The 23,883-nt window shown below is 42.1% G+C and overlaps 1 protein-coding gene across 3 annotated transcripts in view; it reads left to right on the top strand.

Annotated features, from left to right (window-relative positions):
* The window catches only part of col12a1a (collagen, type XII, alpha 1a), a 55,322-nt gene extending 37,579 nt beyond the window's left edge, over positions 1–17,743 (top strand). For 2 of the 3 annotated variants that reach the window (XM_079175383.1, XM_079175382.1), the window contains 21 exons: positions 468–611; positions 871–1,035; positions 1,298–1,336; positions 1,485–1,623; positions 2,331–2,473; positions 2,927–3,036; positions 7,603–7,761; positions 8,047–8,124; positions 9,005–9,091; positions 9,557–9,610; positions 9,997–10,092; positions 10,320–10,373; positions 11,312–11,365; positions 11,634–11,687; positions 12,332–12,403; positions 12,509–12,544; positions 12,648–12,714; positions 12,810–12,992; positions 13,223–13,300; positions 14,484–14,654; positions 16,844–17,743. In XM_079175383.1, the coding sequence (XP_079031509.1) occupies positions 468–611; positions 871–1,035; positions 1,298–1,336; positions 1,485–1,623; positions 2,331–2,473; positions 2,927–3,036; positions 7,603–7,761; positions 8,047–8,124; positions 9,005–9,091; positions 9,557–9,610; positions 9,997–10,092; positions 10,320–10,373; positions 11,312–11,365; positions 11,634–11,687; positions 12,332–12,403; positions 12,509–12,544; positions 12,648–12,714; positions 12,810–12,992; positions 13,223–13,300; positions 14,484–14,654; positions 16,844–16,992 (2,132 nt within the window). In that variant the 3' untranslated portion in view covers positions 16,993–17,743. Of the gene's footprint in view, positions 1–467; positions 612–870; positions 1,036–1,297; positions 1,337–1,484; positions 1,624–2,330; positions 2,474–2,926; positions 3,037–7,602; positions 7,762–8,046; positions 8,125–9,004; positions 9,092–9,556; positions 9,611–9,996; positions 10,093–10,319; positions 10,374–11,311; positions 11,366–11,633; positions 11,688–12,331; positions 12,404–12,508; positions 12,545–12,647; positions 12,715–12,809; positions 12,993–13,222; positions 13,301–14,483; positions 14,655–15,982 lie in introns of all 3 variants that reach the window. The other variant, XM_079175384.1, reaches the window with a different exon arrangement.
* The last annotated feature ends 6,140 nt before the right edge of the window (positions 17,744–23,883 follow it).

The following is a 23,883-nucleotide window of genomic DNA, read 5'->3' as shown; positions in this document are numbered from 1 at the left end:
ACAAAATATATTCAATAAGTAAATTATGATATTATTAAATCAATAAGGCTTTATTAGACCCCAGGGGGAAATTCTCAAGTCACCCAGCAGTATGTAAAGAATCATATAAGATATATATAAATGTATTAAAATTAGCTCCACATTCACCATTCATAAGTAACATCTAATAACAAAGTTATCTAAATGCGATGATGAATATGCATCAATATACATTCATTTTATTTTATTAGAGTACACATACACACACACACACCTCACAGAGCGATTGTGTATTAAACCTGAATGTGAGTTTTTGAAATTTGAGTACTTGGTAACTAACTATTCTCCAAGGCTAAAAATACTGACTGATTTTACATTATATCCTTCGTATCTTTGTCAGTATCGAAAAGTCTTAGATTTAACTTGTAGAACCCTGCTTGATGCTCTCTGAACCCTCTCCTTCATTGTGATCCTCCTCCTTCGTCCAGGCGTTGCTCTGAAGCATGTCTATGAGAAGGTGTTCACCTCAGACAGCGGCATGAGGAGGAACGTCCCGAAGGTGCTGGTGGTGGTCACGGATGGACGTTCCCAGGATGACGTCAAGAAGAGTGCAGAGAAAATGCAGCATTCTGGTATGTGTAGCATTATTAATCATTGCCATGCGTGTTTTGCTCTGTCTTGTATGTATAGTCCGTACTGTATGTAGTAGAGATTTTTATCCATATTCCTGTTTTCTCCCAAACTTTGTTTTCCTTCACCAGAGCCACAGATTTGTGGCTGATTCAATAAACTCTTGAGAAAATCTCTGCAGTGATAAAACTGCCTGTGGTTATTGGAAGTTTGACAGTGTTCTTTGTTTTCTGTGTGTGTGTGTGTGTTTCACACCCACAGGCTACAGTGTGTTCGTGGTCGGAGTCGCCGATGTGGACATGTCGGAGTTGAGAGTTATCGGCAGCAAGCCCAGTGAGAGACATGTGTTTGTGGTGGACGACTATGACGCTTTTGCCAAGATCCAGGACAACCTGATCACCTTCATCTGCGAAACAGCCACTTCCAGTAAGGCGGACATTGATATATCACAAAACACTATTGTAGTTCAGTATTTCTGCATTCAAAGAGGAACATATTTCCTTCGTTTTTTGATGACTTTCTTTGTGTAACTTCTATTGTGGTTGATTCATGCACTTGCAAAGCTAACAGGAAGCTCACCCATTGCCCCACATTTCTACTGCCAGGAAATGTACAAACAGACATGAATCACTTTCTTGAAGCCGTAATCTGTTTTTATAACTCTCTACGACTTTTTGTCCTGTTTCAGCTTGCCCTCTGATCTACATCAATGGGTTCACAACACCTGGTAAGCATAGAGCATCACCATGCACCTTCCACATTCACTAATCCCTCCGGAGCTTGTTGGCATTAGTAGAATGCTATTATGCTACAAGGAGGTTTCCCTATTTCTGCTTCCAGCCTCTCGACATGTCTCCCGTTCTTTCCCCTTCCAGGTTTCAGGATGCTGGAGGCTTTCAACATCACAGACCGGACATTCGCCGACATGAACGGTGTGTCCATGGAGACGGGCTCCTTCAACAGCTACATTGCCTACAGGCTGCACAAGGATTCCTTCCTAAGCCAGCCCACAAAGTAAGAGCTGAAACTAAATAGTGTTTTGAAGTGTTGGTGTGTAAAACAGAGGGAGTATAAGTCTAACTATGTCCATATTCCCAGCCTATTGGCCTTATCTCCTGTGCACTATAATTCTGCCCAGCCCACAGTCATTATTCATAATGATGCCTCTGTAGTCAGAAGGGTTTCCCCAGTGCCCCTTGGCCATGAGCCCACAGCCCTATTTGTTTTTGCGGCTTGTGGTGCTAGCAGGAACACAGAAATGTGGTCGTAGTTTTAAAAAACAGTTCCTGGACCAGCCCTCGTCCTACCTAATGTCTAACTAGGAGCAAACGCATCACCTCTGGGTCAAGAGCTTGGCGTCTTTATGGGGCCTCAAAGTATCCAAACCTCTTCGGCATACTTTGTTAATATGTTCATAATGATGAGTACTTTGTGTGCCTGGAAGCAGCCATTGCCATAATGTGCACAAATGGAAACACTTCGAACTTCAGCAAAGGAGAGGGGACATAAAATGTTTTCAACATGTGGGTAATTTCTGCAAGGCCAGGGGGGGAAACTGGCAATCATTTACAGGTTCGGCAGCCGACGTGACAGACTGGATGCTGTATCATTACAGGGAGACTGAATGGTCTTGGTATTCATGTAATATTCTGACTGCTAGTGTGATGAGGGCACAGCTCTGACTCATGACTCATCACAATGTGTGTCTTTCACGCTTACAGGGAAATCCATCCGGAGGGTCTTCCCCCAGCCTACACCATCGTCCTGCTCTTCCGCCTGCTGCCCGACACAACTTCTGAACCTTTTGATATTTGGCAGATTGCAGACAAAAACAACAACCCCGAGGTCGGGGTCACCGTCAACCGTAAGCCCCCCATCCTGTTGTGGCCCCTAGCTGGAGGGGGAAGCTGCTGTACCTGACCCAAAGTAGACACAGCTGTACAATCTTTACAAACAACTCTTGCTCTCTCTTAACTTATTTATAGGCAGCCAAAGTTATGTTGTCTTTGTCAGATAGGATAGGCAGGCAAATAAGACATTTGAGGCATATTAACGACTGCTACTGAACATCCTGCTTTTGGATTATTCTGTAATAGAAAGCCTTCATTTTTAAATAAGTATCTTTTACAAATGCGCGCTTACACACGTGGTAAATGCATGCACATAATTACGAACATGGGCCTAATCCCTCCTAGCTTTCTCTTTATCCCTCTCCACGCTCTACAACCATGTGTTCTCTATAGTCCTGTCTGTGCTTTGCGTGCCACCGCATCGTAACACACTGTCAGGGATTCATCAAAGGCCCTTTTCTTTTCAGCTTCCAGCAAAACAATCACGTTCTACAACAAGGACACCCGAGGAGAGATCCAGAGAGCCACGTTTAATGAGGAGCAAGTGAAGCGGGTTTTCCATGGGAGCTTCCACAAGGTAAACACAATGCATGATTCGTACAGAGAGAAGTACTGTGCTCGCAACATAGTGATATTATTAAAGTTTGGCTTTAATAGTCAAGACTGGGAATCTTTTGCGGTCACCTGTTGGCTGATTGTCCTTTTCAGATCCTTTTACATACAGAATATTGGTTTAGTTCTTTTCTTTTCCTTTCACAAATATTGGTTTTAAGTCATGTGTGACTTCATGCTTCATTAAAGTGGACTGGATTACATTTCAATGTGAAGCTCTGACAAATCGTGTGTATCGTGTGAGCTGTCAAAAGCTATCCATCTTAGAGTGTCGGTCAGCGTGGTCTTTTTTATGGTTTCAAATAAAGTTTTGAAAGCAGTTCATTTGATTAATGGGTGGTGGAGGCTATAAATATTTTTTTTAAAAGAGTTTGGAGGGAAATTATGATACCTCAGTGACCCAGCATAATGTGCAAACCACATCAAGACAGGAGAGTCTCCTGGTAGTTGTTTAGTGAATTCCAAACCAGTCATGGGACTGGATTGATTTGAATCTTGTGTTCCGCTTGAGTTGGATTCAAAAATGGCATACAGCAGACTTTATGGTATTTCTTTAAAGAAGTTCTCCAAAAATGTATACAGGAAATCGATGCAACTGAGGCCAAGATATCCTGATAGTCTCTTGTATGGGTCAATCTCCAAAAGAAGTGGTTTCCCAAAATGCAACTCAATAGCATCTTTCGTTAGACTTTCCTTGTCTGGTAAACTCCCACGTCTTTCAAACTCCATGCCGCGGTTTTTAAAATGTTGTGTTATTGTATACATTTTTAAGTCTTAAGTCCAGTCTGACACACCCCTCATTACATCATCAGGGTTATGTTCTTAGACTGGGCAAAATTCCTACAGAGCCACAGAACACATCATCCAAGTGTTTTCAGTAGTATTACTTGTGACAAGAACTGAACTTTATGTGTCAAATTGGTGGGTGGAGTGCCCCTTTAAAACCTTTGCCGGAGCGCTTATAGAGAGTATAGGACTAAAGGGGTTACTTAAGGACACTTAATGATAGTTCTGGAAGCAAAAATAAGTTCTGAAAGGATTGTTTAAAATTGATTAAAAGTTTGAATCCAGATGTTTTCTAACTGTCCCAATGAAGCATTTTCCTTTCTCTGAAATCCGTGCCATCAGCGGTGGCCCTGCCTTTCATGACAGAAATTAAGATTGAAATCCCTTTGGGGAGCGTTAATTACACTACTCTTCAAACTATCTGTCAAAACCTCTCATCCAACTTCAAATTATCATCCACAATGGTGTTATTGTTGTGCAAACTCTCTTTTCAGTGGTTTAACCACCACATTACGCCAACATGCCAAGCTTACAACTAAACAACATTTTAATGTAGTATGCAGTCTCTTGCGGCCACAGCAGGAGGTAAAATGAGACATCAAATGCCTTTAAGTCCAATCAAAGCAGGAGCGAATATAAAACATCATCTATTATGTTCCACCACAGTAGGGTGTAGAGAGAACAATGAGGGACAGTATATTTTCATACCAACATAGGATGGCTTAAGATGCTGGATTTATCACTGGAGGAAATCACTGGAGGAAAAACAACTGGTTCCAATGTACTGACTTTGTTTCAAAGGTTATCAAAATGAATGACCCTTTTCAATGTTCCATGGTCTTATCAGACATCAAAGCTAGCCCGCTTCCTGATATTACAGAACACAGCTTTTGGAACTGAAGATCTGATGTGAGCGATATATTGGCCCGCAGATCAGAGCGTTCTCAAACTGGCTTTTCAGTTTGACCATTTAGCGTCCCACATCTAATTGTAGGGTAACTTCATGAATGAATAGGACCCTGGAAAATGTTGGGTCAGACTCAGGACTAGATGTAAATGACATCACTGCTGGTCTTGTTGGACAGCAGCCGGATCTGTGTGTGTGTGTGTGTGTGTGTGTGAGTTTTCTCAATCTGTGGCCGTGGTGGAGACTGTAGTCTGTATGTACACTGAGTGACTAGTTTGCGGTGCTGTAGTTGTTGGTCCATGAGCTGGCAACTCTGCAGCGGTCTTCCTAGATGCTTATTTACTGGTCTGCTGAGTAAGTGCGGCTGCCGACAGCTGTGGTGGTTTATGTTTACATGTTGTGAGTGGTTTCCCAACTTTTATCCATGGCTAGTACAGAGTGACCTCTGTAATAAAGGGTGTGTGTGTGTGTGTGTGTGTGGCCAGAGGGACCAATGATGAGGGTTGTCATAAATGGTAGCTGTGTTTATTGACCATGTATGACAATAAACAGAACAAACCCCACGTGTTGACCTTTGAGTTTCAGGTTAATCAAGTAGAGCTTCAACCGAGGATTATTTTCATTATTGATTTATCGAGAGATTCTATCCTTTTTTAATTGTTTAATAGTCTGTAAAATGTCGACAAATGAAATGCCGTTATTGCTTTTTTTTTTGCAGATTAACTTCCTGTCAATCGCTGAATCTATTACTCTACTCTTCTTGTACTAAAAGAGTGCTTGACAGATTTAGTTTTTCTCATCGGACCAGTTCATAAAAAGTAACCCAGGCTGGAGAGGTCGGGGTCTATCGCTGATAGAACATGTGGGAAAGCTCTCAGAGATGACGATAGCAGATGCTAACCACTCACTAGCCCACTGGGGAATCCCCTCCCACACTCAAAGGGTGGGAGCCCGTAGAGGGAACGTTTCTCTTAACCGAAGTGAAAAGGACATTTTCCATAAGCCGTATAGTGACCGGTCGTGTATTCAGAGTTCCATGCCAGAAGTTTGAGCGTGTATGTTGGTGTAGTCACTGAACAGGGCACTGTAGTTTGCCTCCGTGCAAAAACAAACAACACAAACCTTATTGTTCTTCGAGAAACTTTCCTTTCAGGCACTTTGTTGGGAAGGTTGTGCCAATATACGCACACACTAATTAAGACAGAAAGGGAGTTTTTTTTTGCCAAATTGTCCACTGACTGCAGTCATTGTACTCTTCATTTGTGATGACTTTTCTTTTGGACACGAAGACATCTTCTTTCTGTAGACTTCCTGACCCTGAAAGCCACTCTAGAATTACAGGAAATTAACTTTTCTTACCAAAGAAATCCACAGTGACTTGTCTGATCGCAGGTGCCAGATCATGACAGCTTCACATCGAGAATGATGCAATGGAACTGAGCGACCTAACTGGGAATGTCATGTTCAGCAACAGCACTGCTCGCATGAAACTCTAATCTAATGGGGATTTCATAGTGATCAGTTATTTCCCTTTACTCTCAATGAAAGCTAACTTAAGCTTGGACTCGCACCTAATTAATTTCATGCATGCACTAATAGCATGCATGAAATTAAGGTTCATGATTATGAAAACGAAGGAACAGTCAGGACAGAGCCAAGAGCAGTAAAATCTAATCTGATAGTAATTGCGGAAATAATTCAAATGTACTAAAATCTTACCATATGGACTCTGACTGGGTGTTGACACAGCAAAGCACAGTGAAACCTTCTGTGTTAACAATTGATGACTGAAAATTGTTCCTCTGTCAACACTTCGCTGCAGTAGGACCAGATTACTTCGCAACAAATACTTTCAACTGAGGGAACAATGGGCCCTAGAAAGCTAGAGGCCTTATTTTCCAGTAAGCACCGTGATTGTATTGTGTTTACTTATTGGTCAGTGAGGTAATATATACATGCTCATTATTTGCCATCCCATGTTATCATCCAAAGCTGTTTTGGTAAGCCCTCAGGAGCATCGTGGTATATGGTAATATATCCATGCCAGGACCCTGGGATAAACGACACCCCTCTCTCTTTGTGGTCCACCAGATACTCTGTTCTGCTGCCAAGGAAGTCAACTGTAATTTTGGGATTGGTTGCCAGGAACCATGGCCTAGTCTGTGGTTGGTATGGTTTTGTAGAAAGAAATAGTAGCTTGCTTTTCCTGACATAAAGAAAGCTTGTCAGACTGTTTAGCAGGGGAAAATTTGCAACAGTGAGGAAAAAGTATGGAAAGTGTAGGACGTTTGATGGCACACCGCACACGATATTGCTTCAAGATGTGGAGCAGGGTTCTCTGGACAGGAAACTTCAAAATCTTGCACTTTGTCATTCTGTGTTATACAATCAAAAAACGGTTGTATATTTCCTTTTTTATGATCCATTCATCTGTGGAGGCATCAAACTGCAGTCTCATGCCAAATCAGGAACCACTCTGGGGTAATATCAGAATCTATCATTAACGTGGTTCTGCAAAGACTAAACAACTCACTCAATCTGGCAATTAAGTGGAATACAGTACCAGCATCTTCATAAGCTCCAGACAACATGGGTTGAAAAGGTTTAGTGGAGTTGTTCCTGGCCTTATGGTTGCACTTTCTGAAAGACTTTCCCTTCTCTTTAAAATGGCAATGATGTCCTTTCCAAATACAAATTAATGCTAAACCCAGCTTTTCAAAAGCTTGAATGTTCTCTGCCAAGTAATTGTGTTGCAACAAAGCTGGCAGCTATGAAGTTTTGAGAAGACAATAACGTTTTGTTAATTGTGCCCTCTCCCCGTCCTCTCCCTCCCCGCAGCTCCACATCAGCGTCTCTGCAGAGAAAGTCAAGCTCAACTTGGACTGCCAGGAGGTGGCAGAGAAGCCCATCAAGGAGGCCAACAACATCACACTGGACGGCTATGAAGTGCTTGGCAAGTTGGCCAAGTCTGGAGGCGGGAAGAGGCAGTCTGCAACGGTAGGCGAAAAAAGAATCTTGTGAAAAACGCAAAAGGCTTAGAAAAGCACGTTTGGACGAGCATCTCACAGCTTTCCAACCGATGAATATCCAAATCCTCTTGTGCATAGTTGCTCAATTAAATTGTAACTGCTCCCACTGACTGCTGGAAGGATGGAAGCCTGCATCTTTTTTATTTCTCTGAGGGACTCATAGTTGTCCTGCTTTCAACAGTATGCATTTTCATCAAGAACGGGAGCCATTTGTAACACCCCTTGACGTTTCTCCCCTTCTTCTGTTGTGTAGTTCCAGCTCCAGATGTTCGATATTGTCTGCAGCTTGAGCTGGATCAGCCGAGACAAATGCTGCGACCTGCCCGCCACAGTAAGCACAAGTGTCATTTTAGAATCATTTAACAACAAAGTCAAGTTAAAAGGCCATCTATAGGTGCACTTGAGGGATATTTCGGTTTTGATGTACATGTACGACTAATTGCAATTTTAAAGAATAGGACCAAGAACCGTTCACCTTGTTTGTTGTTAGAATCAATAGCAGATTAACCATTCTGTTTACTGTATATACTGTATGCATGCAAGTCTTCTCAGAGGTTTATTATCTAAGCTGGTTTGTAGTCATTGAGCTAAATGCAAGGCTGATAACTAGATTGCAGTTTAAAAAGAGAGTGCCTCAGTAGAACTGAATAGAACCTTGTATCCTGTGCAATTGTGCTAATCGGACCAATATGATCTACCAATTACATGAAAACAAGTGCTGCAGACAGTAAATCACGTTTATTTTGATTCAGTATGGTAAATACCGGACGCACGCAGCATTTATCCCATTATGAGCAATTCATCTATAATTGACATCAGATATTAATATATCATGTCAATGACTGCAGTGTTATATATAACTCATTATGTCAAAGACTCATTTCCAAAAATGTGGTGAGTGTTTGCAGCGGTCAGTGAGCATCTGGCCTCAAAGTCCCACACTGACTGTGCATGGGCCACTGTTCCATCATGACCTTTGCTGGGTTTCTAAACGGCCTCTGCTTCTTAAACTGCAAGCAAAGTCAAAACTGCAGTTTGCCAGGAAGCAGTCACAAAATGACATTTTCTCTTCAACCGCTTGTATTCTGATAGCCAGGACATGGTCTGAATTATTAGCGGGTGGGTGTGAAACGGACTGTAAGAATACTCCTCTGAAGTGTGTTTGTGCATTTATGTGTTCTGATCTCTTCATCTCGTGTCTTCCTTTTCAGAGAGACGAGGCCAAGTGCCCATCCCTTCCCCACTCTTGCACATGCACACAGGACAGCATTGGCCCTCAGGGTCCTCCTGGACCTTCGGTAAATACTCTCCCTCGGTCATCCCTGCTTGTCCTCCGTCCTCTATCTTCACCTCCTCTACCTCTGTCTGTTTTGATGTGATGATGATGATGATGATGATAAAGCCATACGTCTCTCTGCTAGTATCGGCTGCACAGCTATAATGAGCTACTTGACATTTGCCTGCAATAGTGAGACCGAGGATGTCCTTCGCATCAGTCGTGGTATTTTGTTTTCCTTTGGAAAGAGCAGAGGAGGATGAGACCAGTGGCATGCATTGAAGTGTGGGCTCAGGAGGAAGTGTCAAAAGATAAATGCCTGTTGGAAAAACAACAGTGCAAAATTCTTGAGGAGACGGCTGGAATATATGTGCTTGGTAACTTCACTAAACCCCTGTGAGGATTCGGTGGGGCTTGGGGTTTTAGGGATTTTGGAATCTGCTCCTGTTGTTACACTGACTGTGCTTGTGGCTCCTTGCTTTTCCAGGGCAGCCCAGGTTCTAAGGGACCACGAGGTGATAGAGGAGAACACGGCAATCCTGTGAGTAACGCCTTACACCACTAATATAAGCACATGATGAATTGTTATCTTGTTTTTTTTTTTTACAGGCTTTGAATTTGTAACTCTATTTACTTCAGCAATTACCAATAATGCTAAATACACTCGCTTCTCATTGCCATTGTATTTCATAATTACTGCTCTGCTACAGCCTTTCGTTAGCCTGCACCATCAGACAACGCAAATTGCACACATCTGAATTTAGTTGTCGGCTGTATATTTTGATTCAAAGGGGCCACTACTCAAGTACCTTAAAGGCCCATTTCCACTGTTGATGTGCATTTCTAAAGTCTGATTAGACATGTTTCTTTTTCTAAGAGGGTGGCTTTAAAACATCTTTGCTTTTTGTCTGGGTATATGCTGTATAGGGTCCAGTGGGTCCACGCGGAGACTTAGGACTCCCAGGCTCAATGGGACCACCGGGACCACAGGGCCCTAACGGACTGTCTCTACCAGGAGAGCCTGTAAGTTGCCCTACAATACAAAAGTCCAGCCACGCAAGAGATAGTTAAGCATTCATGGTAGATGGAGTTGAATGTATATGACACACATTATCCATCGTTATTAGAGCTGATACGAAAGTGTAATGTTGTTGCCAAGCCACCAGTGAAGTCAATCACAATGACAGACTGGAAAGGATAAAACAAAGATTAAAGCTTCTCGCTTTCTTTTCCTCCTCCTCCACCTTCAGGGTCGCCAGGGACCAAAGGGAGATGCTGGAGACCCGGGCCTGTCTGGCATGCAAGTAAGTACTCCCCCTCTCATTTTGTGGTTTATGAACAGGAAACAGGAGACTATCCGTAGAGAGCAGCGTTGCTACTGGAGCCTGGATTCGGTCCACATGCTGAGATTGAAACCACACTCAGTGTAGGAGGTTTACCATGCCATCCTCAGGGAGACCCACACTCTCGAATCAGCCTGTTGATTGACAAACAGTAGAAGGTCGGTGATGCAGTTAAATTATTATGGAGCGCAGACTCATGTTACCGAAGTGGAAATAGGGAATGGAACATGTTCTTCCACAGCCCTGTAATTGAAGATGTTCGTGACTTGGTAAAGACTTAGTGTGTCTGAAGCTTGAGCGTCTTTGAGCTATAGTAGATGTCATTTTGTGGACTTATTGGATGAAAATGACATTCACATAAAACCAGACTTACCGTGAGCGTAACATGAGTTCAAAGGTCTTTGAGGTTATTGCTCTTTCGAGTCAGAAGCAGATTTGAATTCAGGCTTCACCCATTTTACATTTCAGGGCATTTTTGAGTGGGCTGGCATTACACAGCCATTTCTTGGCCGAACAATGTTCATTCATCCGGCTGAGGTCATTCAGCCAACTCCCACCATTCAACTGGAGAGAACATCGCCGCTGGTTATTCTGGCCTCTGAATGAGCATCAGACATGGGAGAAAGTGCCATTCTATTCTCCACCGCGCTTGTTGGCAGAATTGTCTTTAGACAATAAAGCTTATTATAACAGCACTCTCTATTCAGATTTCTAGTAGACATCATGTGTCAACAGACAAGAGGGAAATTGTTCTATTTTTTAGTTACAAAGATGATGATGATTTTTGGCTGAAGAGCTAGGAAACCACAGTTTTTTTTCCTAGTGTATTCTAGTTCAACAGAGGCATTGGAGAGCTTTATGAATGTGTTTGTTCCTGATCATTAGCCTTTTTTCCCCAGGGTACTACCGGACAACGTGGTCCTCTGGGCCCCAGCGGACCAAGCGGAGTGCGGGTAAGATCTCCCTCCAGGCCTGCGTCAAATGGATCCAACACTTACTGTAGTTAAAGGACATGTTTTGCATGTGATCACCCACTTAGCTCAGCGTAGGCAGAAGTACTGCCTGTTCGGCCAAAATAATTGAGCCACTAACTTATAAATATAATTTCAAAAGACAGATTTAAGGCTGAGACCAATATTAAGTTATGACACTGATATATTGCATGCATGGGGTCCCCGGTGTGTTGTAACCCATGTGTGATTGTATGTTATTTCTACATAGGGGCCGCCAGGAAAGGAGGGACCATCTGGACCCAGAGGCCCACCAGGGCCCATGGTGAGTGTGTGTGTGTGTGTGTGTGTGTGTGTTTGTCTCTTTGTCTTTGTGTTTTACAGAAAAGAGCCAAATAAATATTCTTTGGAGCATGCGTTCCTTCCTGATATATCTGCACCAATTACTTCTCTGGCTCCACAGTTGCACTCTGCTGGAACTGCACATAACAAAAGAAAAGCCGACTGTAGTCTATAGGCCCCTCCACTGGTACGAGGATGGTGCATGCATCTCATTTTCTTCTTCTGTGGTTTGGGGAGGTCTGAATCTACTTAATCCAGCCGTCATGCCAACAGGCAGCGTGCCAGTTTAGAATTCACACGCACTATACCATCCTGAACGCTCCAAGACCCATTAGCAGTGCCGGGTGGCTGGTCTGTGTGTCTCTGTGTGTGTGTGTGTGTGTGTGTGTGTGTATATCCCATCCCAGTTGGCTGTTGGGCATGTGTGTGTTTCCATCTCCTCTTTAGTGTTCTTGGCAGCGTGTGCCACACGCCCCCACTGCAGATGTCAAAGCATGAAAGTCAACTTAAAGCTTGTTATACAAACGTTAATAGGGAGCAGGAGGTAAACTTTCCAATTATGTTTATTGTGCAGTAATTTTAGGTAAACACTAATCTCTCCGTGTTATTTCCTGTTTGTTCTTTTAGGGAAACCCTGGAAATCCAGGTGTATCAGGAATGACTGGGAAACCAGGGAAACCAGGAGACCCAGGAAACACAGTATGTTCTCAATAACAGGACACAAATAACGGTTGCATGACCATTTTTAGGAGAGGTCGAGAACGAGGTTGTTGCTTGTCCTGACACTGTTCTTCACCTTAACAGGGAACTGTTGGCCTTAAAGGAGAGAAAGGAGAGAGGGTATGTATTGCTTTTTTAAGGAAATGCCATATACCAGTTAATCATACATCACTAACGAGAAAAAACTTTACCATCTCTTCATGAAAATGTCTTTGTTTTCTAGGGAGACTTCGCATCCCAGAACATGATGCGCTCCATAGCCAGACAAGTTTGTGAACAGCTTGTGAACAGTGAGCAAAACTTTTCTTCAGATTTAAGGAACTTTGAGGTCATTAAAACATGAATCCAGTACAAATCCAGCTGTTTTGGTTCTTCTCTTCTGCAGGTCAGATGAGCCGAATCGACACGATGCTCAACCAGATTCCCTCTGGGCATCGTAGCAACAATCCGGGGCCCCCTGGTCCTCCTGGCCCTGCCGGCAACCAGGGATCCCGCGGAGAGCCTGGACAAGCTGGTCGAACTGGTTTCCCTGGAAACCCAGGTTTGCCTGGAAGTTCAGGAGAAAGAGGTACTTCATTGTTGTGTTACAAAGAGCAATGACTTAAAGGCCATGGTTATGTTGAATGAGTTGACTCTCGTGTTGGTCCAACATGAGTGGAATAACAACATAACAGCATTACCTTACCTCGTGTAGACACGAGTTAGCGTTGCATAATATGATCTAAAAATGTAGATTTCTACTCATTGTTTTATTGGTGTGAAAACGTTTTTTCCCCCTCTTTTCTCTGTTTTATGTAGGTTTAGCAGGAGAAAAGGGAGATAGAGGATCTCCAGGAACTGGTATCAGAGGACAAAGAGGTCCACTAGGGCCCCCAGGTAACACAAGGCTCTTTAAATAACCCCATTTTTCTGTTATTCTCCGATCACAATGAGGCGAGGAACATAAGTGACCACATTTGCTGTTGAATATTGTCCTCCAGCAGCTGCAGACAGTCTGCTGGTCTCCCACTGTGCTGTTACAACTTAATCTTTACACTAAAACACAGTTTGAGTGTTTTTCACGTTTTTGTGGACCTTTTCATGTCACGGTACTCCCGTAAGTCCAATTAAAATGACACATTCCAACCCGAGGCCAAAATTTACCTACAGCATATGGATCTTAAGCACCTTCAGCTGCTTTGCATAGATTTTTTGGAGGGACCCTGCACATAAACCCAGTTCTTTCTTTTCCAAAGGATTTATGTCTCGTGTAAATTGAACTTCTCCAAACACTGTGCACATTTGAAATAGAAGACACTAAATGGAAGGTATTTCCTCATTAAGGAGAGAATTTATATGTCTAGAGTTTAGACGGCCTTTAGTCAGTCTTTAATCAAGGGCATGATGCAGTTACCATTGTTTAAAAATCTTATTAGACTGATTTGTCGGTTTGAAAAAGGCCATCGCCTTTCCTCAGTTGAAATTTATATCCAATATGTTCTGACTCTGAAACGTTCACCACTTCAGAAGACTTCCTTTCCCTAGGGAAGCTATTGCAAAGACAGAGCAACCTTCTATTGATGTCGACCCCACAACACCAAACACTCATATGTCTGTTTCTGTGAATGAAGAGAGAAACAACTGAAGACCAGTGGGAGGAAGTCCATACGGATGACTCACTCGTGTGTGTTTGTGTGTGTACTGTAAATGCATGTGTGTGGGAGAATCTTGACTGTTGTACAATGAGCTTTCTTTGGTGGCTTTATCGCCAACACATGGGCTCACTTAAGGACGAGAAAAAGAGAGGGGAAAAATTCCATCCTGAGTTTTTACCGTCTAGACAGACGGGGCCAGGGGGTGGAGGTGGGGGGGGGGGGGGGCTCCACACAGCCCTGGACTTTTTTTCTTTTCTTGGTCAAGCTTTTTAATTGAGCCATTGAAACATTTCAAATTGCAGTGCTGCAGCCCCGTGTTACCCCTATCAATTTCCACTGAAGATTTACGGGTTTTTGTGCTGAGCTCCAGACACGGCCTTACACTCCAACTGGCCTGACTCACCTTCTCTCTCTCCTCTTTGCAGGGCCAGCAGGAGAGTCAAGAACAGGACCCCCAGGGTCTTCTGGCTCCAGTGGGCCTCGCGGACCTCCAGGTCGCCAGGGCACTCCGGGGGTGAGGGGACCACCAGGACCCACTGGATATTGCGACTCCTCTCAGTGTGTTGGCATTCCTTACAATGGACAAGGATACACAGGTACACTCAACACTGTCTAGGTCCTGCATGGTACTACATTAGATACAAGACTAAATGTATGCAGACTAATTACATTTGCAACTCAGTGCGCTACTTCTTTCTTTGATAATGTATGGAGATATGAATGGAAGTGTTCCAGATTATTGTGGTTTAAACCTGGAAACTGTTTTCCATAAGAGGTTCAACTGATCGTTCCCGCTTACTGTTGCTACGCCTGTCAAGCTAGATCGTTCTCTCATGGAACATACTGCGGTTTGAAATGATAACTTGGCAGATTCACCATCACAACTCAAAGTCATTTCTGAAACAATAAGTGCTCTATTTTAGACAGAGGTAGACAAAAGAAGGCTTCTCATATCCAGCCAGAGACAATTGATTTTTCTGACTGTGATGACACCTGTCACGAGCAGATGAAATTAGCTGTAGCTGGCTGGTTAACTGTTAGAAAAATTCACCCGAGACCGATGGAAAATCATCAAACAATAGGCCATTTATTCTTGCAAGAAGGAGACAGAGTTGATTCACATACAGTATACGTGGATCAAGGCTGCTCAGAGGTCTGACTCTGAGCCTCGGATATTTATACCAAGTAAACAATAGTGTCCCAGGCTATCTATGTCACGAAAACATAACACACACAAATTGCCTTCATTCTGCATATTCTAAGTATCGGGACACTTTAACAATTCGTTCTAGTACAAAGGTCACTTTTATCATCGGAAGACGCCATGAAGTATCGACGCCGTCTACAACTTTATTTACCATTACAAGCAGTGCTGAGTGTTCTTTCGGATAGACTAAACAGCTGTGGCGCTTAATGTCAGAGGAAGTTCACACAACGAGGATCACATAAGGACACCAGACTTTGTAAGCACACCTAATCATTAGTCATTTAGATTTTCCCCAACATTAACTAATTAAGCTGACATTAGACAGACAAGTGTCTCTGGCTGACTCATGCTTCAAACTGACTTTGTGGAAAATGACAATAAAATGACAATAAAAACACAGTTTAATCTATTCCACACAATCTTACTGTTGTATTTTTGATTCTGAAAAGGATAGAAATGTGCAGAAATCCAAAGCTTGACAGGCCTGCTATGCTTCGTTACCGGTGCTAATGCTAAAGTAGGATAAGACAATCTGTTTGGGGGAGGGGTTTAGTGAACGCTGAGTAAGGAGTCACATTTCCAATATCTCCATACATTGAATGTACACATTTTAAAACTGGCTTGTAAAGCATTCTAGCTAATTGTGTATGATGACTTGCATTAAATCAAAATGATACTTATATCTGAAAACTCACACCCTCTTTGAACTATTTGCAGGTTAGTCACCTGTGCCGCTTACACTCTGTTTCTGAGATGTTTGCCCACTTGCTATGGGGCATGTAAGGATAATCACCATGGACATAATTATTGAACACTAAACACAAACATTACGAAAGCCAAAAAAGCAGAACGGAGCGGACTGGCACTAACATCATCTCACAAGCTACAGTGATGGCAACCTGCTGGCCTGTTTGCATCTTGAACCACAATCCGTTGGGAAAAAAAACAAAAAAAAACAGAGACTGAGCATTTCTACAATGGAAGGAGCATGTACAAATACCACCCAAAACAACTACTAACAAAGAGGATTTCATAACTGAAAGCGATGTTAATGTAGCGGTGACATGTGTAAATAAAACTAATTTTTGTGCCTTGTAAATGATTGTATGAACCAGGACATTTCACTAAAATAATCAAGTTAACATCTGTATTGAGCTTGTGCCTCATAACCCTCTGCTTACTTACCACCAGCATAACCTCTGTTTACGACACCTTAAGTGACTTAGACAGCTCTGGTCCAGACCGAAGCATGTTCCTTTTGTAATTTTGATCCTCATGTTCTTTGTGTACGTTGGCCAAACCAGTACTGTATGTTGCTCTCCTGCCATTTCCATGTGTTCTCTGTAGTATAAGCTGGTTATTTTACTACGTCCTATTATCCAATAGGTTGATGGATTTTATTGTAAATGTCATTTGGAACAGTTTTTTTTCAATTAGCTTGTTATGGTATCTCGGGAAGCAATAGTAAGACACAAGGCATTTGTTTGGAATTCCAAAGTTCAAGATAATTTAAATTGTGCATGTGAAAAGTTGTGGAGGGAACCCTTTTTTTATTGGTCGTCCCAAATATTTTTCTAGCCAACAACTACCAACCTGAACCTGACGTAGAGACTATACCTGTGGAGCCAGCTGGAGAGTTTGAGGCGATACAATCACCCGGTTACTCACGAAACCAACGAGGAAAGAGATCACTACCACACGACAAAACAGAAACACTAGCATCATAGCTACATTGAGGAGTTCTCAGAAAGCGTAATATTGAAACAACTTCCATGTTCACGCATGTGAGAATGAAGTGATTTTCCCGAAAGAAACTAATACTTATATGGGTTTGATACCCCTGGCTATATTGAACATATATTTTTTTGACATGAGAAAATTTAGCAAGATGAATACAAACTTACATGTTCGTTCATTACAAACCTGTGTGCTTGCTAAGTGTTCCCTTTAAGTGTCTGTTTGTAATATAACTGCAAGTGTTTATCGAATGTGTAATGCACTAATCATGTGAAAACCAGCAGAAAGTATGTCGAAGGAAGTACAGCATGTATGACTTTGAATTTTCGGACTATCCATGTTGTTTTTCTCAAACTTCAGGATGTAAAGCTGTTTCAGATTCTCCAAAGCTAAAACAATTAATTTGATCACCAAATATTTGTTCATTGTGATGTTTTGTTAGGCCTTGAAACCAAATGATAATCTGACTTATTGTAACAAACCACATTTTTTTTATTTGTATTTTGTTTTGTTACCAAAGGTGGAATTGCATGTTTGTGTTGTATATTTACTGAGGATTTCTAAGTCAGAATATAGTTGTTGTTTTCTATATATGCAGTTTGGATTTGGTTGCAAGACTATGGACATAGAATTGCTTTTCCCATGTTTTAACTGCACATTTTGTGAATTCCACACAGCCTTATTTTCTTATTTATTTCTGAAACAGAAGAGGCATTTTTCAATAAAACTACTGAAAATGTAGCATTTGTTTCAGCTTTGCAGTCATTTCTTTTCTTTTGCTGTTACTTCTTCAACTTCCCACAGTATCTATACATTGACTGACTCCTCAACGTGCAACTATCTCCCTTTTTACACCAAACGCCTCCAGACGAAACAGAGTTCATTTGATCTTGAGCGACAAAACATTTTCTTTCCAACATAAGGCCATGAGAAATATGCTTTGAAGTTTGAACCTTTATTTGTTTTGACAGCTTTCTTTCGTGAAAGAATGTCAGGTAATGTCAGGGCACCAAGAACAGTAAGGAAACAAACGTTTTCAACATGCGAGCTGCTTCACAGTCTTTCACACTCACCCAGTTGGCTTTCGTCCTATCAGGTTGTAACGATTAACCATAGACTTCCAACGCAAGACAAGCAATGCAAATGAGACTGGGCAGATACCGGCTGGAAAAACTCACAGATTTCCTCCCATTAAGCATAGCTAATGGTTAAATGAGAGCTGTGTGAGGGAAGGAACAACTCACGCCATTTCTGTTTATTGTGATGAAGGGAAAGCATGTCTGAGCAGGAGTTGTGCACAGAAGAGATAAGGACCACATGAAGACATGGGATAAAGCCTTTATTTTCTAAAGTGCACAAGCGATTTATAAAGCACATTATATTTCATGAGAGCCAGGAATTCTTGCAGGTACAGAATGAGCGTCTGAACAGCTGGTACAAGTTAGTTGGCATAGAAGAGGGAAGCGAGTCAGCTAAAGGGGAGAGAAAGAGCTTACAAATGAGAACTAATACAGAGGACAGTCTGTCATTTAAATCTCTCTGCAGCAGTACATTGTCACACAGCTCAACCCACAGGTATGGTCTCGGTGCACACTTCACGATGTGGCTTTTGTAGAAATCCAATACTTACCTTGCAGCAACACTCTCTCAGACATGCTGGCCTTGTTGAAATATGTTCACAGCTGTTCAAAATGATACGCCGGTCTTTGTTTCTCAACATCAGGCTCTGATTTGGGTTTTAACGTCCCCTCTATGTCACCGTCCGAGATGGCGCTGTAGCACATTTCTTCCATCACAACCAATCATATGGTTTCCCTTTACACTCACATAAAAAAACTGTCTTCAGTAATGCCTGATGCCATCCTCACCGTAACTCTGTCTGGTTTCTGTCTGCTGATTTCTTTTGAGTTTGTTGACAATCCAGCAAGCATCTGTGTTCATTTTGTGGCGAGAGTTTCAAGTGGGCTGTTCCAGAGTCTGCGGTTGTTACAGATTTTAACTAACCTGTTTTATCTCTGGTTGTCTTCTCCCAACAAAGTGTCTCTTCCTCGGCCTATTATGTGGAATTGAATTCCTAAATTAAGGCTTGAACTTGCCATTAACAGATTTCTTTGGCACTGACACATTATCCCCTTACAAAGTTGGCATGGCTAACCGTAGCCTATGGCACATTTACACATCGGACACAAAACAACATTAGCATTTACTAGGAGTAATGTTTCTTGATACCGGGTTTGATATTTACATTGCTTTTAGCGCTGTTTGGTCTCCATCAACTCCTGAGGGAAATATTTGACTTTTTAGCCGATAAATGCTCCACCATGTTCACGGCTAAGTCGCTGACTGTGTCTGCTGACTCTTTAGTGCTAGGCAGGTAGCACACAGTGGGTTTGTCAGAGATTCAAAAATAAACATTGAGTCGGAGCAATGACACTGAATTAGAAAAGTACAGTTGTAAGCTTTGAAGTGTCTGTAACCCATACAGATGTTTTCAGTTGTTCTGGCTGATTAGACCTCTTGTCAGGACTGTAAATCAGTAGCACTTTAGATTGACTGAGTGACATCTTCCTATTAGTCTGCTGTTAGCTTTGTTGAACCTGTTGGTGCGGGACAAATTACACCTTTATCATTCTTATTGGTAGATAATAATTAGATAACCTAATAAATTCCCATCAAAGCTCCGGCCCACCTTCAACCTGATCAGCCTGATTAACTGAAAACACCTGTGTGGATGTATAGAGGCTTTAAAATCAAAACAATAAGGTTGAAAGATGCTAAAATGCTCCACAGAGCTGAGGGGAACTGATTTTTTTTTTCATTTTTCTGCGGATTCATCAATACAAGATTTCACATTCCACAGAGTTATTTGATAGTCTTCATATAAATATATTGATTAGAGCAGCTTTAAGCTGTTATTTTGATATTCCTTATTCAAATAGTGAAAGTGAATGTGCAGACAAACTCTTCTATAACTGCATACTGAGGCTCTTCAGCAGTAGAAAAGTCCCATCTTACCATATTGTCAATAAATATTTTGTGAGATAGGGTGATGAAACTAATATCCCTGTGTATAAGGTGAAACGCTTTGGTGTGTCGTTGTAAAATATCAGACTCTAATCAAACTGTCCAAACTTTCAAAGACACTGTTTCATGCTGTCACATCTATGGCAAATTCATATTAATCGTGTGATGAGATATCATTGTTGGCACGTCAAAACACAGCAGCCCGGGTTTCAAAGAAAGCAGAACTCACTGCGATAATTCATATGTTTTTGATTAACTGTGTGGAGCTATGTAACTGAGTAACAGTTTAGAGAAGGCTGCGAGCCATTTTTCTTGTATCTTTGTCAAACGATTAATTTCCTGGCACTAACGGAGTCAATTTACGCAGAATGTTTGGACCGCGTTTTAGAAGGTTTCAGGGCCAAAATAGAATGGAAGGAAGCATGGGCGCTGGGCAGCAGATGAGATGAATTAGCCTCGTATTGAAAAGTAATCATAAGTGATTGAATAGTAGAATGTTATTTGGACTTTTAGGACTAGCATGAGAATTGGTGGGATGACAGCTACATGATGGAGATCACATGCCGCGGAACGCAGACACGTGTGGAAAGTATTCTTATTTTCAAGAAAACATGTAGACATGACATTGTATCATTACAATGCAGACCCTACATAGAGACAGAGAGCACAGTCATACAGAGTGCAGAAACTAAAGGTTTTTAACAGACACATGAGCTTCAGCTGGATCCATCACACATGTAACAAAACATTACGCTGAGGTTTCAAACCTGCAATGGCATAACGAGAGGTTGACCGATATGGGTTTTTAATACTAATATCATAGTTTTTTTTTTTATTGGACGGGCTTTGATACAAGCCAGTATTCTGTTCTGAATGTATGCTTTGGTTTGATTTATTCCCAAAATGTATTTTTGTCAGAGTGGACAAGCCTCTGAACCAGCAGTGAAAACGAATGAACTTCAACTTTCCAGGAAAATCGCGTGTAGAAACTTTTGTAAGTGTGGATATACTTTTGTGGAGTCCCATCAAAAACCATAAAACCAGTGTACGGTGAGTTATGACATTCCTGCAAACAGCAATATCTTATCATACTGTGTGTACTCTCAGCTGGGCTTTTATGTGGTTTACAGAGGAACTCGCTGCACAAAGGGAACCAGACCCAAATGCATATGAACTGCTTCGCCTGCAGCAGCCATCCATTAGAACGGAGTGGCTTTGATTCTTGCCAACCAAAACCTGAAGGAAGGAATGAAGTAGTCCTTTTGAACTTAAAGGGGGGTTGATTCCTCGGAGGGCAAATATTCAGTCATTCAGCATAGGTTCCCACTGACGGAGATGCCTAGAGCAACATCGGAGCAGCCCTCCCCTTTGAATGTGGAAGGAGGACGAGCCAAGTACTCTCCAGCTGACCTTGTAAAAACTGAGCTTTCATTGTAAAATATTCCTCTTAAAAACCTGTGTCCTCATTTGCCGTGTTAACTGTCCCCAAAATGTCCTTCAGAAGAGAAACATGATCCATTCCAATGGTCCCTTGCACTGCTGCTTGTATATTGTTCAACTTAAATCACGAACTCGAGATGCATATAACTCACTCAGTGAGTATAACTAACTCAGTCAAGAATGGATCCGTGCAGTAATGTAATGGAAGTCTTAAAACTGTAGATTTCCGTCGTTGTCATCGTAGCCACGGTGATAACAGCATGCAATTTAGTAATAAATCCTTGAGCAGGTCCCCCCAAAACATCAGAAGAGCAATGGTGTATTTGTTTGCAGGGCAGTCAAACAAACTTCAGTCCAAAAATAATTCCAACCACCGTCAAGTTTTCCATCCGGGCGCATATTTGCTGAACACAGTTAGCACTAAACTCTGGGACACATAAATTGTGTTTCCTGTAGCTGCTCGACAATAAAAGTCCCCTCAGTTCCCCAGTTGCTTTTAATGTGCGGCAAAAGGAACTGTTATGTTTGCATTAGCAGTAACTTAATACAGTTCTAACACGACTGTGGGGAAGGTAAATAGTGATGCTCATATTAATGAGTTGACATTTAAAACAGAGGGTGAATGGCGGACTCCGCCTCTGACAATAAAGAATATCGTATAGAGTAAATGACAAAATGTAAATATATTATAGGCAGTTGCTGAAATAATGCAGACCATAGAGAGCATCTAAAACATGGTTTGATTTCATGAAAAGAACGTCCCAAAAGGACTGTAACTTTAAGTTCCCTCGTTCAAGCTGCCTATTTTTCAAGGCAGGAGAGTCTCTGAAAGTCCTCCACCCAGTTCAGAGCTCTGCCCTCTGCTGCAGGAAGCGGCGCATGGAGAGCGCAGCTGTGGAGATCACTAGTCGGAGGCCAATAAGTGCTTTGATTCCTCTGCCTATCCCTCAAAAGGGTGCCCCGATGTTTGAGAAATGTCTGACCTTTTTTGCCGAGTCGGCTTTGATGGTGTGTTTATCCGAGAGATGAGGGTGGTCTCTCATGTCTTGTTGCTGTGACTGGAAAGTTAATGAGGTAAAACTAAAAAGATAGTGGTCCAATGCTGTATGCAGGCGCATCATAATGTGAAATCCTGCCTTCTTTTATATACCCTGAATTCACCCAAGAGTGTAGGTGTAGATGAACTCATTGATTCAACATTCTCCCACATCCCTTTCCCCACAAAGTGTTATCCAGTTTATCATGTTTATTTATTCCTTTGTTGAGGCTTAAATGCTCCCAGGCAGCTGTGAAATATTTTATTGGAATAAGTCCTCCCAGCTTTTGTCATGGTCCATCTGCCCCTATTAGAGCTCACTTATTTCAGCCTCATTCTCCAGTGCTCTCTGCCCAGTGAGGTTTTCCAACACTGCGAGCCAAAAGATGCAGGAATCAAGAGTCTAGAGTGCCTCTAGTTAGCATCTCATACTAAAGTTATCACACATCCCTGCTTGTCAGTGACCTCACACGAGTCAAGATTCAAGCGTGACAACCATGTGGGGAAGATGTTACTGTGTCATCTTGTGTTGATTATGTTGCAGCGACCACTTGTAAATACAGAAAGACTGATTCCATGGAAGGGCTGAGGAAAAGTTTAGTTGTTTCTAATGTTTGTGGCACGCTACATGTCTGTCATGTGAAGTGGGCCGGAGCAGGCACACATGTGTTCACGCACATGTAAAATAAGATGAGATGAAATTAACGGTGTGCCTTGGAGCATAGAGTATACATTCTGGGGGACAGGATACAGCCACAAGACTTAACACAGTTCAGCTGAGCTGCAAATAAACAAGCACGAAATGATGAACAGATATCTGTTCGTCTGCATTCCACATCTCTCTTCAGAGATGGGCACGCTGAAATGAAAAACACTGCGACAGATGGATCCCAACAGGAAGGAAGAACATTTTCCATTTCCAATGATCAGAGGATCCGGTCTGTGACCAGGCCTGAGAGCTCACTAATTAACACGTATCTTGTTTGTTTAATCCGTACAAAAATGTAAAACGACAGATCGTGGTTATTTGTGGCCAGAAGCAGTGACTTCCTGGAGTCTTGTTGTCTGGGTTGCCCATGAGCAATGACGCTTAGAGGTGTTGGTAGGCACGCTGTTTTGTTTTTGGACAGAACCAGGTTGGTGAACCAGTGGGGAGCTATTCCTTTAAGCATTTTTCAGAGGCCTTAAGATGAGAAACTGTCCAGTATTTCATTCACTTTTATTTGAAGGACTTTTAGGGGCCTGACCGGTTTAAAGGAGCCAGAATTTCACAGGAAACAATAACACACAAAATAATGGAGAAAATGGAGAAACAATAAACGACTCTGTATCAGATTTTTTTCCCTTTATCCCTTTATTTTAGGATTGCTTGGGAGGTCCC

The sequence above is a fragment of the Pholis gunnellus genome, assembly GCF_910591455.1.
Source record: "Pholis gunnellus genome assembly, chromosome: 15".
Classification (NCBI taxonomy): Eukaryota; Metazoa; Chordata; class Actinopteri; order Perciformes; family Pholidae; genus Pholis; species Pholis gunnellus.
The sequence above is the reverse complement of the archived record's forward strand: the minus strand, read 5'-3'. Positions and strand labels throughout refer to the sequence as shown.